General features: G+C 28.6%; 1 protein-coding gene across 1 annotated transcript in view; it reads left to right on the top strand.

The window, feature by feature from the left end:
- LOC107439645 (uncharacterized) overlaps positions 1-15966 on the top strand; it is a 67933-nt gene that overhangs the window by 35173 nt on the left and 16794 nt on the right. Inside the window, exon 3 of the mRNA XM_016052312.3 lies at positions 13997-14226. Within this exon, the coding sequence (XP_015907798.2) occupies positions 13997-14226 (230 nt within the window). The remainder of the gene's footprint in view (positions 1-13996; positions 14227-15966) is intronic.

Raw genomic sequence — 15966 nt, 5'->3', positions numbered from 1 at the left:
AGCTGAAGATTGGTGTAAGCTTTATCAATTATTGGTGTTAAGATTTTAAATATTAAAGCACATTCGATATGGCATTAACTTGTAATAAAGTAATCATTCACATAATTTTTAAAGTTTTTAGACATCAAATTCCAAGAGGTATTTACCGCAATTCTTATAGTGTAGTTAAAATATTTATCTTTTTCCACCTTCGATTACTTTATACAGGCCTTCTTTTTCCATTTTCGACTATTTGAAATAATTGAGATAAATTCAAAATGACTTTAGATAATAAATTAATATTAATTTTAAGATGCGTTTTTGAAATATAATGGAATCATTATGATTTACTCTATCGGTAAATCGGTTGAAAATTGTTCGGACTAGACATACAGCAAGTAAGAGAAGCATAGTTTCGAGTAAATTAGGTTCAAAGTTTTGTGATCAATAATCCATATAAATATATAAAATAAAAATAATTGCAACTAACTATCGAGCATCAATACCAGGAAAATGAGAAGCTTCTTTTTCATCATTTTTTGCAGTCTCTAATGCTATTCTAGTTCTTTTTCTTGTCGATCTATTCTCACGTGATGGCTCATATGTTTTAAGAGTAGTAGCCGAAATTCTGTGGTCATTTTAAGAATATTCTTTAACTGCTGAACCTGCATTTATTTCTAATTGTTCCAAAAACTGTCAATAAACCTTTGTTAAAAATTATCACTGCTACATAAGTTACAATTTCAACTATTTATGTTGAAAGTACCATTATTTCTTTTTCTTAGATAATTTAAACAATTTATTTAATTAAAGTAGTTAAAATTATAGCAATTTACTAAATTTTTTGATGGGATTAAGCAAATCTATTAATCAAGTGAGAGCACAAGTTCACTACATATTACGTCACTCCCGCGTTCGACATTATTATACTGCAATTTTTACATTTTTATGAAAATCGAATCGATACTTCGGTATACAATCAAAAGGATAAGCAATCAAAAAATGCAATTAAAATTTATTTTATTTTATTTATTTCTTGTTGAAAAATTTATTGCGTAGTTCCGCCTTAACTAAGTTTATTTTTTACATTCTTTTTACTCTAAATTCTCTCTCCCACTTCTAAAAATCTTTTTTTTTCCCTTTGACTGTTTTTAAAATCCTAACCAACTCATAAATTAAGAACAAATCATATTCGATTAAAGTAAATACCCAATCATAGGCTAAACAAGTTTAAGTTAACCAATCCTAAGTACCAAAAGGGAGATCTACTACCTGCCACCTACCCCTTTAAAAAACATCTGCCCAGAAGTTTTTTAAAACCCCATAATTAGGACTTTCTCACAGTCCCGAAAACGGACAGGAAATATTAACCATTTATTAACCAAATTATTAAAAAAATATCAAAAATGCGTATAGCTTTTTTACCCAATTAAGTAATGGCTATTTTTCACTTTGTCAAATATTTTTTTAATATTCAATATTATTTTCCAATTTTTTTCTTAAAATATTTAATTTGGTGAAATCCCGGATTTGGTACACATATAATGAAATTGATTAAAATTTTTGATTATTATTTGCTTGTATTGAGCTTGTATTGTCAGAATCTCATGCATGGAATTTCCGCCCACGCAATTTTAATTTCTTCAATTGTGAAGTTCAGCTGTCCAGCCTCATCTTCTCCAGTCTACATCTGAGAAGAAATAAAATAATAAGCGTACATAAAAAATACTAGTAATAATTAGGTAGAAAAAGCAAATCGGGCATAAATTTTCTAATAATTGTAGCAAAACACATAAAATAAGTCAACACTATTCTCAATACAATTTGTAAAATATTGAGTGTGTGAATATAATATTTACCCTTTGGAACTTTAAAGTCCCAAGAAAGGATTAGCACATGTTGTTGTTATTGTCGTGGTCCATTTAGGCAAAGGGGGAGATTGCTCTTGATTGAAGTAGAGCCATCTATGGCAAAGAATTCGACTTCTGCCACACCCATACGTCACACGCGTTTGTAGGGCGGACCCATTCTTACACCCATTCATTCATACGCAGGTCGTAATTTTGACCTGAACCAGAGAACAATCAGTCTCTAATTCAGTACCCCAAAAGGCAAAACTTGTTATGGGAACATGGAGGACTTTGTGAAACGATATATTTAACGTGCACCAGTAATCTTTTACTACACGGGGATTCTTCAGCCTGCTGTATTCGAGCTCCCGTTCTCACGAACGTGAATCCAGCGCCCTGCCAACCAAGATATTCCGGCCAGATTAGTACATAATAAAATTTTAACCCTAAAAATTTAACATTTTGCTTTATAACTAGATGAAAATGTTAATGAATCAATTAAAAAAAAAACTTATGGAAGACTTGGTTACAAAAGTGATCTAGAAGATCAAAGAGAGTAAAAGTGTAAAGAGAGTGTGTAAAAGTGTGCTGAGAATTGAAGATCAAGGATTATTCATAAAATTATGTCCTCTAAGAAAAAGTCAAACTAAGTCCCAAAGGCGATGCTTAACTTCAAATAATAGTGTGTTGCCTAGTAGTAATGATAAATGGAACGTCATATCAGAAAAGTTCCAATGGGATGTTTCATCCCATTTCAATTCTATATGGGAATATTATTAGAGGAACTTGCAAGTCCCGTCGGAGCATAAAGGGTTAATGGAGTTGGTAATTTTTCTCCCAATCAAGTGTTCACCGAAAACAGTGTAGGACAGAATATCTGTTGAATCCCATAAACCTCCAGCTTTGTACAAAAAGCAATTCAATCCGTTAAAACAGAATAATTATTAAATTAACTTCATTAAATTAGAATATTAGTTAAGTTACGATACAATAAAATTAGATATGATATCAAATCATTAATACTTGGAATTATCGATCATTATTGAGCATAATCTTATTTCAAATTTAGTTTTTATTAGGATTATAAGGGTTATCATAAATACTTATAGCTTAAAATCACAATTGCAATCGTGATTATAAGCAAATTGCAATCGATTATGTCTTGCTAAACTCTACCCCATATTCAAAACTTCTTACAAGCAATATAGAAAAAATAAAAATCACCTTTCTTCTATCTTTAAGTATCATTAGGATGTAATTGTATCTCGAGTTAAAAGTGTGTAAAAATTGTCTTTTCAACGGGTCATATAGGACGTTAAGTAATAAGATTTTTTTTTTATGTTGATAGAAATAACCCCAGCATGCCTATTCCAGTTATAACAATAGCATAAAAAATAAATTGTCGTCTTAAATTATATTTCTTGATGCTTCGTAAGTTGTGTCTTCTAGTTTCCTTTAAATATGCCGGAAGCACTACGACAATAAAAGCGATTTACAACTGAAAAAATTAATGTTCATTGCATGTTCATCAAAGTCATTTTTTTTTCTGTTTTATTACTATTTTTAGTGACTTCACGGTTTAATTGTTGATTCTATGGAACATTGTTTTTGCTTATTTATTTCTCTCGGGCATATCAAACTTGATTTACAAAATCTAGAAACTAAACTTTTCGCGCAGAATGAAAACTAAAAAAGATTACTGAACCCGTTAGCAAACTGTAATCTCCGCAGTTATTTTAAGCACGTATGCTGATATTAAAAGCGAAAGAGATAAAAGCAAAAGACTGAAAATAATTCCTTTAAGTGCCACAGCCGTTGAGATAATCAAAAGTGACATCAATTCTTAAAGTGCATTACTATGCGAAACCTGTTAAAATTTACGTGTTTAAATTCTTTTTTTAAAAAAACGTAGTAATCCTTAAAACAAGGATTTTACAAACCTTTTCAAGATTAAAGGTCACATTTCCATAGTCACATTTTCTAGGCCATCGTCTATATTTGTCAGAAAAATGTGGAGGAAGCCACGTGTGGATTCATTTGTTTGTTAAGAGGATTCGTCGTAAGTCGAAAAGAACAGTTTCTGAATTTTCGTATTCAGTTCTAGATTGTTTGCTGCGACCTTTTGATGCAAACAACTCCATCAGAATCCTGTATCTGGGTTTTTAAAACTTTATTCAAATTGCCCTCGCAAAAAGAGTAAAGGTGATTTATAAAGCTTCGAAAATATATTTATGTTAAGTTGCCTTTCGACAGGAAAGAATGATTTAATTTTGTCTTTCTCTTATTAGCAAAATAAAAAAATTTAGTTCTTTTACTCCCATATATATATATAAAATTTAAGTATAAACTGAATTAGCATTTTATTGTGTTAAATACCATTTATTTTTATTTCAAAAATAACAGCAGTTATTTACTTATTCATTTATAAATATTTTGAAATCAATAAACCTTAGTGCCGGAATAGAAGGTCATATCGGCAAATTTTGTTTGGGCGCATTCGTCATACTTACGAAAATTCATCTTCTCATATTTTATTCAGAAAACGCAAATGAAATTATGAACAGCACGTCTTACTTTGTATAAATTTATTTTGAGTAATTAAATTGTTAGGCTTCGAGGAATGGAGTGCAATAAATAGCAGAGGAGGTAAGCCTTAATAAAATTAAAATAAAATGTAAAAAGAAAAAATAGTGCGTGGAGTCCCTCCGCGCGGAAGAAGTGAAACTTCGTAATGTGGAAATGAAAAGAGGAAGGGGTAGAAATTGATTTTTTGTGAAATCATATTGTTTCTTTAAGACAAACTTTATTAACGTTGCTTACAACCACCTATCTACATAACTTTATTTTAAAATGTAGCACAGAATTACATTACAACAATAATAATAAAAAAACAATTATCTTAGTTTTAAACTCTTGAATTAAAAGCGTAATAATAACGGTTCAGGAAAATAACATTAAATTAGGGATGCAAAAATATTTATAGAAAAACAATACTTTTATTAATTTTATGCTAGTGAGAACCAAAACAATATGGAAATGAATGAGGGAAAACTGGATCCTACCACGTGATTTTCCGCCCAATAAAAATGTAGCGTTAAATGTTTAACGCAACCTTGTTGGAAGTCGCATAAGAAGTTTCACTTCAAAAAAAGAATGAAGAACATCAAGGCATAATAACTGGGATCTAAAATAAAACTTAGGAGAAAAGAATTCGAAGCTAATTCGGAAGGAACTGCGTCAGAATTTTTGGGGAATTGAGGAGCGATAGCTATCAGAAAGCAGAATCTCCTTGTGATTATAAAAGAGAACATTAAGAATTTTGTGTTTTTATAAATTACGTATTCATTAACTTAGTGGGAGGTTCTTACAAAATCCCTTTGATGCTACGGGAAAATTTTTTTTAAATAATTCAAGCTGGGAATTATCTATAGTAATTTAAAAAAAAAATATTTATTTCATCTGTTTATATGCTGGCATTATTTCATTCATTCAATTATTATCAATAATTATGTATATTAATTTAAAAAAATTAGGCATAAAATCACGTTTACTCTATCCATATCTACTTAACTTATTACTTTACCTTTTAAATTCAGCAGATTAATATATTTTAAATAAGTTCAACAAACTTTTTATTTAAATTAATTAACTTTCGTTTTCTTTTTAATTATTAAAATCTTTAAAACTATTTTTAACAAATAAGGCAAAGAAACTGCAGCGGTAAGATATTACATGACTGAAAACTCCATTCACTTCAGAAATAAACGAATAAGAAATAACAGTCAAAATTTTTCAAACCCTTGGTAAGTCTTGAAAACGGGCGCCTATTTTTAATGCTCATGTCGACTGTTATTTCTTATTTGTTTATTACTTAAGTGAATGAAGTTTTCAATTAGGTAATACTGAAACTATAGTTTCATTTTAAAACATGATTCTCATGATACCTATTTTATTTCTGCCCGGAATTCGAAGAGATTTGCTGATTACTAAATTATTTGCTATTCGATCCATATAATAGTGAAAAATTATATCATCTTAGCTGCGAATTAATTTCTTTCTTTTTTTTTAGATTTATTTTTCAGGTAGTTCAATATTAATTTTATTTATTGACTAGAAAGAAAGTAAAGCATTCCCACAACAACCTTATGTGTTCCATGGGATTTATAGAGGTTGAGGTTTCGCAATGTAAGAAATGCTGATTGTGTCAATATGGTCAGCATTGCCCACAAACAGCTTTTACTTTCCAGACATAATGATACACATCGGTCTGAAGCTGAGTGGGCTTCAAGCCGCCACTGGAGATCGAACTCCAGTTCTTCACAACACGTCAAAGCCTTACCCATTGACCAATCGCAGCTCATTGGTTAGAATAATTCAGTATGAAGTCGATAAATCTGTAATATATTGTAGGAAAAGTTTAACATATTGTGAAAATATTAGCAACAAAATAAATTTTTTTAAACCAAGCTAACATTACCTACCTTTTAATGATTCATTCTATCAAAAGGAAAATTTCATTTGGCAAAATGGGAATTTCCCGCCTCCCAAAAATATAAGTTCGCGGTACTTCTGGTTACCGCGAGGTTAAACCAAGCTGCATTGCAGAAACGAAGTTTAAGGGAAAACGCGGTTCTAAATTTCAAAAGTGTTTTTAGTGAAAAGAAACCACGATTTCCATGCCGATAAAAAGATGCTACTGAATATTGCGCTATTATTAGAGGTGATTCGGAACCCTTATAATTTAACAATCTAAAAATTACACAGATTAATTGTTTAATGTAAAGATGTCACTTAGATTTAGATGGTCACTTTTTAGACCAAAGGTTCTAACCAATTCATTTGATACAAGAACGATAAGAGAAAGAGAAGAAAAAAAAAAACATCGAAAAAATATGTACCTTATGTATGTCCCTCGAGTATTTAAAGTGGTAGTAAATTTTACGCTTTACCATTTTATTTATGATTTAATAAATTTGATTAATAATGATTGGATTCTTAAACTTATTGGATTTGATTTTCAAACTAATTTCATTTTAGAAACTATATAGAACTCCAAACTGCATTAAACATAGTTTTCAAAGTTAGCATTGTGTTCGTGCCCACTGCGACACAAGCGCCATCTCTTAAGAGTTTTAAATATTTGAATCAGTGTTAAATGAGTTCCGCAATCAAGCGGATGTGTCTATACAATAGTGAAAATGTGTGTGTACTATAGTGTTAAATAAAATAATTAATGCGTACAATCCACTGTGAGAGTTATTGAAATACATCTGGTCCGTACTAACCGGACTGATTAGCGATCTATGGATAAAATTTGAGATGTGCAATTAATGTTCATTGTGCGTAAGCTACGAAGTAATCAAAGTGAAACTTTAAAATCAAAAGTGAAACTTTCCTGGATGAGCATCTAGTGTCGAAGTAGGTGCATGAACTTTCTGGTCATTTACTCCCACCAGTTAAATTTTGTATTTACCCATATGAGTTAAGTGATATATGTTAATTTTGTGATTGTATTTTCTTTGCAAAATGTTTAAAGGAGAGAAAAAAGTAGACTTACAACTTGCCGCTACTGAGTTAGGCGTGATAATAAGTGATAAAATGACAAATATAGATCTTACTAATCTTATAAAAAATACTGAGAGTTACAAAACAGATCCTAATATGGTAACTGATCTAATCGAGGGGATAATAGATGATAGGAAAACAGAATTGGAGGAACTTGAGAAAAGTAAACAACAATAGTTACAATTGGAACAAATAAAATTAGAGAGAGCAAAAGCAGAATTGGGATTGTAGCGCAAGCAGTCAGTTCAAAAAACTAATGATAATTATTCTGAAAACAAAGTTGAAAATTGCGAGTCTCTGGATTCGATTATAAAGACTATAAAAACTTTAACTATTAGAGTTCCGAGTCAGCCAGAAGGGTGGGGTTTATTTTTTGCTTCTTTGGAAAGGTCCTTTATAACAAAAAATGTACCCGATAAATTTGAGGCTGAAATTCTTTTGAACTAACTAGGCCTCCATGAAGGCAGATTTGTGACATGGAACCGGTGTTTGTTCTTCCCAAAAGTGAAGAACTGAGAACTGTGGTTGAGAACAGCGGCCTCTAGGCAAGAGAAATCAACCGCATTTTTAAAAAAAATTGTCGAGAATGCAAACATGCTTTGTCGTAGACAGAAATAAGCAAGCGGAAGCGTTGTCAGACAAATCAGCTGCGAAATTCGAACTTTTACTATTCACGTGTTATTTGTTAGATACGAATTGTTTTGTTCAATTTTAGTTCTATTTACCTGAAATAACTTACGTTTTTGAAAATTACTTTAAATTAATTGCATGAATTAAATGTCGTCCGTTCCGGATATGCCTACTTTGGGGCAAAACAAGAATGTTGCCCCCACAACCGATTCAGAAACTGAAGAATTTCGAAAATATTTAGAAAGCAGTGGAACTTTTGATGTTATTACTCGCATTTTGAAGGAGATGTATGAAAAAGAAGACAAACCAGCGGATCCTTTAGTCTATTTTACCAGAACTCTCGGAGCTGTAAGTTTTGAGGCCAGAGAAATCAATGCTTTAAAGGATGAAATTATTGATTTGAAATCTGTTATTGAGGAATTAGAAAGAGAAAACAAAATTTTGAGAGAAGCAGTAGATAAAAGCACTGCCTAAAATTTAGCTTTGATTGATAGACTTTTTAAACAATTGTGTAAAATGGTGAGAGTGAAATATAGGTATATAGTTTCGGAACTGGTGACTGATAAACATCAGCATTTAATAAAATTGCCTGTTAAAGAGAAAGACATTAAAAACACTGTACTTGATATGGTTAATGAAATTCATGGTGATTTTGGTGTATCTTGCATTCTTGCTGGCTTTTCTATTAAACTGTTTAATCCTGTCACAAGAATAGTTATTTTTAGAGCCCGTCGCCAACACCACAATATTTTATCTACTGCTTTGCCTTTAATTACTGCAGTTGGTAAAATGAAATTAATAATGAGAACTTTAAAACTCTCGGGAACTATTCGAAGTGCTTCAAAATTTATTATAGCTTATGATAATGCTAAACTTATTGACATGGTGCATCAGCTACAGATTGCTCCTAATATGGAAAAAGAACTGAAAGAGTTATTGGAAAATTGCCATCACAGACTAGCAAAAAAGAAACTAGATATGCATTAGTTACTTTAGTTTAGCAGAAAAGTGTTTTGATGTTTAATTATTGTGATAAAAAAAATGTGTTTATGTCTATCCTTAGGTGTTGAAAGATGGTTCGCAATACTTGTTTTCAGCAAATGTTTATCTTATTATTTATTCACGTTGATTTTGTCCGAAATTTTGACATTAATGGTTGTAATTTTTCAAGTAACTTATTGATTTATTTTATTAAAACTGTGTATCAGCTAATGATAAAAAATATTTTTTCTAGTTTTCTAAAGGAGTTCCTCTATACAGTTATATTTTAATTATTATATCCAGATTATGGATTAATAAAATTTTTTAAACTATCAATTTTGTTGCTAGTTTCATATATTCAATGATTGATGTAAATCATCATCATTGTATCAAAAATTATTAAAATTTTCATTTTATTATGAGTGCTGCTTCAAACCTGGTTACTTCTTTAGTTATTAGTCCTAGATATGGATTCAAATGTGACATTTTAAGTTTTTTATACTGTTTTTTGTTTTGTATGTTTGAAATAGCAGCAATATTTCCCTTCTTATAAGACTTTTTTTTTCCTATAAAACATGTGTACAAGGTTATAAATACAAGAGGCTACAAGATTTCCCCACTTCTAAATGATACTTTTATTTATTTTATTTTTCTTGTTAAATGTTGTTTTCATCTTTAATGGAAAAGATTTCGTACTGATACATCTTATTAACCTTTCCTATTAGTATTAGGAAGGTTATAAATTGTGAGCTATCTTGTGATAAATTACAAATGCTAAAAAAATTATTTGTTTTTATAAGATTCTTAATCGAAGTTATCTTTAATATAATTATATGAGACTATTTGTTCTTAAACATGTAATGAAATTATAAGTAATTTGTGTATTTAAAGTAATTCTGATACTTATTAATAAATGATTATGAAACTTTCAATCTTTTCTTTCACTTTTTAAATTAACTATTAGTACTTACGTACTGTAATGAAGCAATGTAAGATAAAATTAAAATCTTTCTACTGATCAAGCATTGCCTAAAATCATAAATAGCATCTTTACTGAAACTTAATTTGACTAGCAAAGCAACCAATGTTTAAATTGATGTATTTCCTCAAATTCAGCATTTTTTAAAAATTAAAATTCTGTTTATAATATTAAAATTTAAAGCTGTTGTTTATTTCCCCAGTAATTTTTTTTAAATTAATTTTTCAGTAAACTAAATACATTATTTTTTGTAATTTTGTTTAAACACAAAATTGCAGATATATTTTCAGGGGTCTGTCCAGGCCGAATTTACTACCGTTTAGCGGTACCTTCACAAATTCAACTTTAGGAAAAACGGTAGTTTCACAAAATACTTTTTCTTAAAATATCATTTTTGTATCCCTTAAGAAACGATAAATCCATATTTTTGTGTTGATTTCTTAATATAATTTTTAATTTTTCACAAATTACGTCTAAATTTTCACAAAATAGGTACCTGTCAGAAAACCCTAGACAGACCCCTGATTTTATCCTCTTTATATGAAAATGTAAATAAAATTTTTTAATCATTTATTTGTATACATATATAAATGTCTATATATGTACATATATATACGAGCATAAAATTATAATGGTTGATCTGCTTCTCAGTTCATTTTCATGTAGCTACTTTTTGTGCTGCAATTTTCTTTCCTGCACCTAGAATGATACATACACTGATTTCACGATAATTCTCAATTACTTTTAAAAAAATTACGAGTACAGTTTAAATTAAACTGTAACTAATTTTTATCTAAATAGTCTTTGATTGTAAAATACATTTTCTATCTCCAGGTAAAGCAATGTGACATGTAAATAGTTCATACAGCTAGCAGCAGTGTTGTGCAGGCCATTAGTTTTCTAAATTATTATTTTGTATGTGTGCATGGGATAAATTATAATAGTTTGGGCATGACACACAAATAGATAACCACTGAAATTGCTGCCTGTTCGAATATGCAATTGCGAGAATGAAAGGGAGTAAAAATTAAATTGTGATAAAAGATATTGTAAAGTACAAAATATTTTAAATTTAAATACAATTTTATGAGGATAAAGAAAGGAACAAATATAAAATAATCACCTTTAAAATAGTATGTTAATGTTTTCACTTCATTTCTGACTCATGTTTCTCTTGCATTTAATTTAATGTGTTGAAATTTAAATTATTACTAACCAGAGTATATCTTTTTATTACTTTATTTTTGCTAAGAGGGAAAGTATGGCATCTTTGTAAATATTTACAGAGATCTCCCGAATAATAAGAAAGGACAAGGTACTTTTTCAAAACTAGGGCACCTTCAGTTTTGAAGGGCACTAATCTTACAAAGTATATTTAAATAGATTAGTGCCTTTCAAAATAGAGTTTAAAATACTCAAATATGATAAGTAATATTTTATACATATTAACTTGACCTAAAAATAATTTGCAGTAGTTATGATAGTCTGAATAGCTTGTGTTCTGCCCCCTTTTCTTGGAATAAAAAAGCATATTTTTTTCTAAAAAAAAAGAGTAAGGAGAGTGTTTACCTCTATAATAAGTCAGGCAGGGTGGACCTCCTTTTTAAGAACACTTAGTGTGTGTACTAGTTATACACATGTGATGCTAAATATAACATGTGCAAATTATTTTTCTTCTGTGAAATTGGTGATTCATTGGCACAGGACCACTAAAATTTAACTTGGGGCAACATAATGCAGTGGTCCTTTAGATCATTCTGAAGGGTTTCAGTCTGTGTTTTAATCACACAATAACATATTTTGTCATAATTATATCATTATGAAATTCACTGTGTTATTTTTGTTTCAGTTCATTTCTATTAGCTTGAAAAAAAAACTCGGGTAAATGGATCAGTAAAAATGTGATTGGACTAGTAGATCAGCAACTTAATTTCTATCCCTGGAAGGCAATAATATTTATTTTGGGCTAACACATTATCTAATTTTTTGATTTAAATTATTAGACATAATTCATAAGTATTTGTATAGAAATTCATATCGTAGAGATTTATGTAGAAATTTTCAATAAAAGGTGAAAAGGTTCAGAACCTGATATTAAATGTTGTGGTAGCAATTTTAATTATTACTTTGAGCTTTTTATATTTTATTGAAAATATTTGTTTATTAGGATAATTAGTTATTTTTGTAATTAATTGGGTTTCTAAATATATGAAGCAGGTTTTTAACAATGTTTTCTATTTCTTACAATAGTAGGAAAATTTTAAAGTTTATGTTTAAAAATAAATAAAGAAAACTTTTCCATAGACATGAAGGGAAACAATGATCTGAGTTGTATCGTCAGGAAATCTGTTCCATTTCAAGGAAATTAATTCCATTTTGTTAGTGCAAAGTCATTGAAATTTAGAAATTTATATATGTAGGAACCATCTCCTTAAACTCTGTAAAGTATTCGCAATTGTCTCCTAATTTTTTCACAAAAATTCCTTTAAAAAAAGAATTATCGCATCACATTAAAAAGGCTTTTTTTTTAATATAAGTATTTCATTAAAAATAACATAGTATTTTAATTGTAGATTCCTAAGGGCATAAGTTTTAAAAAATGAAATAATTTTTTGATAAAATTTTCCTTTTATTGATTAATTTTATTAAAAATTTTGAAAATCTCTAAAAATGAGGAAGTAGTTAGGAAACTTTTAATATAAGAATGAATACAATATTAAAAATTGGTATTTATGTTGTGTCCTGTTGACCATTTTAGTTAATCTACCATCTGAAAATAAGTTTGGAAATGTTCAAATTTTTCCTCGTTTTTTCATCTAATAAATTATATTTGTATGTTGTCTATTTCTTTATGATCAATAACTATATAAAAATAAATTTGGAAGACACCAAAATAATTTAAGCACAGTGTGGGCGAAAAAATTAACAGAATAATATTAAGTACCTAAAAATGATAATGTGTAATTTGTGAACACAAAAGCCTCTTTAATTTTTATCTAGCAACTACGTGGGTGTCGGTATGAGGGTCCTTCTGACTAGTTAGAAATCAATATTTCAGGTAAAGAAAATTTTGATTTATCATAATAGATTTAAAGTTATCAAAGTAAGAACTAATACAAAAATAATTATCTTTTTGCAGATTTAAGAATTTTTTTTCTTCCTTCATATGAAATTTTGAGAGCTGTTGTGATTGTGAAATTTAATTTCTTCCTCCTCAAAAATGCGTCTCTGTGACCATGGCCAGCTACTCATATTGTCTAGATAATGGTATAGGTATATCACAAATATAGGTCGCAAGTTTATCACAAATCTTTGGCTATTAATGCATATGCAAAGATTAAAAGAAAATTGATATACGTTAAAAAACTAATAATATGTATGATGGAGTACTGATGTAGAAAATATTCTCTTAAGAGGATGCTAAACTATGGGAGTATCCTTTCATGGCAAATTCTCTTTTACCAAATCACCTACTTATTAAAGTTTAGAGAAACAGGAGTTCAGTAAAACAATGAAGTTTCAAATGCTGAGAATTTTCAAAATATAAATGTATATGGGATTGCATTGCGAAAGGGAAATAATCCTTTTACAGTATAATAATCCTGCATTATAATATTTGTAGGATATTTATAAAATTTGCAGGATAAAATTACCCTGCAATTTGATATTTTGGGGTCATTTTTTCCCCCATGAGTTTTTGAAACTTGGTGATGCCATCTAAAGTTATTTAAATCCACTCTTTCCTGAACTTGAATACCACTGAAGGTGAAACTGAATTTGCTTTGAAAAATTTCTCCTGAGGTATAAGTACCCCTATACATAAGTTTTCATAAATAATTCAAAAAATAATGCTTATGTAGCTGGAATTGAAATTTCGATTAATTGTTTTTAATTTTTTAAACTCTTAAATTAAGTTTTTTTTTTATCCAGGTCTATGAAATTTTTTTAAATGTCTTCTTAAATTATTTAACTAGGACCTTTTTATTTAATACATAATTTTTTTTAATTTTAGTGATTGATGCTTCTAGTAAAATACCTGAGGGCATATTATATGGAACATTATCTACATTTGGCTCTTATGATGAATGTGTTGCTATAAAAACACCAAAATCGAATATGCAAGTTTCTTACACTGGACAATATTGTTCAATTAACGTAGAACCTGTTTTGCCAGAAAATGATCGCCGTTTCACCATTCAAAAGGCTTTCCGGAAGTATCCGAAGTTGAAAAATGCTTTTCAGGTATGCATTGATTTTTTACTTACTCATTAAAATGAAGGACTATCTTGCTGAATTTTCTAATTTTGTGAGTTAAGGACTCTTTCTTCGTATTCAAGAATGATTTCAAATTTAAGGCTGGCTATATTTCACTTGTCTAAATAGCTAATGTCAAATGTTTGGTGAAGAGTTAGGATCTTTTTTTATCTGATTGTAATTTTTATCAGTTAGATAAACTTTAAGGGAATGATCAGAAAATTTCTATTTTTCAAATTAATATTTTTTCTTTAAAAAGGAAAGTAACAAATTATTGTAATATTTTCCTAGTAAATTTAAAAGTTCAATCCCAGCATTTTGGTTTATTTATTTATTTTTATTTTTTATACTGGTTGCTTTTGCATTTAATCCCATAAATATCTTTGATTGAGAAAAATGTGATTTTTAATTGAAATTTTTTATTAGATATTTAATGATATTAGTTGATATTTCTTTCCTTTCCTTACTACCTATTTCTTCATACACAAGAGAATAAATTGAATCAGTGTCTTAATTTGTTGGAAGAATGTGACACCAACAGTTTAATTAAATATGGTGGTAAATCGTGAGTAAATCATTTGCACTAATTGTTTATAGTTCACACACCATTTTTTTTACAATCAATTAAAATTTTTATTGAAACATTTTATTTTTTATAGGAAAAATTTCATTGAGACTTTATTTCATCTTTCAGTTTTTTGACTGGCTGTTGTTGGAATCTAAATGACATAATGTCTCTATGTCTGCAATATTGTCATTAATGAAATAATTTAGCTATTTTTTTATTTATCTTTTTTTTTACTTTTTGAAAATATATCCAAAGTGTTATTTTTAAAGTACATAAAAAAGCAGTAACAAAGTGATTGATGGCAATTTTCTTGGAGACTTAAAAGATTTGTGATTACTTAATTGTGCTTATCATTTAAAATTTTGTATTCAACAGAGAATAATATTAATTTAGCATAAACAGAGAAGCACCATTGTTCAAGTTTAGATACAGGTATTTTATGTTTTTAACTGAAATGTTTAAAATCTTCAAGATGATTGCTTTTAATGAAATAAATTCCTTGCCGTCATGAATAGCAATAATTTTTATTTTTAGATTTAGACATTTATGACAACCAGAATTTATTAATAATTTAAAACTTATATTTTGTGGAAGAAAATATCTATTACATATTAACACTATCATAACCATTAATTGTAGGACAATACTTAGTTTTACAAAGTGTTAGATAGAATGCTGGTGTAATTTCAGTCTTTCATTATTTTGTATTAGTAAGTTGATGAGTATATTCTAAGATAAACTTGAAGTTTTAAAACTTAAGCAAATAAAAATTTGGTATACATATTAATGAATAACTCGACCCTTTAATAGAAATATTCAGAAGGAAATTTAATACAAAATTTGATAACTTTATCTTACGTAATACATATTTTCTATCTTTAAGGTTGTACAATTTGCAGTTCTCAAATGGTCAATGTGTTAAATACATAGGTTCTAACCTAAAAGTAATATGACCAATATTGCTCTTCAAATTAATTTCACTAGTTTTTTGTAATAAAAATATATAGGTATTATTAATTATAGTCTTAAATTTCCAAGATGTAGATTATCAAATGTCATGACTTTTGAATTTTTTAAAAGAAAAAAAAAATTGTAGACCAAAATATATTTACAATGTATACAATTAAGGAATTTATTTTAAAATTTAAGTTATATGCAGT

The sequence above is a fragment of the Parasteatoda tepidariorum genome, chromosome 4 (genome assembly GCF_043381705.1).
Source record: "Parasteatoda tepidariorum isolate YZ-2023 chromosome 4, CAS_Ptep_4.0, whole genome shotgun sequence".
Taxonomy (NCBI): Eukaryota; Metazoa; Arthropoda; class Arachnida; order Araneae; family Theridiidae; genus Parasteatoda; species Parasteatoda tepidariorum.
The sequence above is the reverse complement of the archived record's forward strand: the minus strand, read 5'-3'. Positions and strand labels throughout refer to the sequence as shown.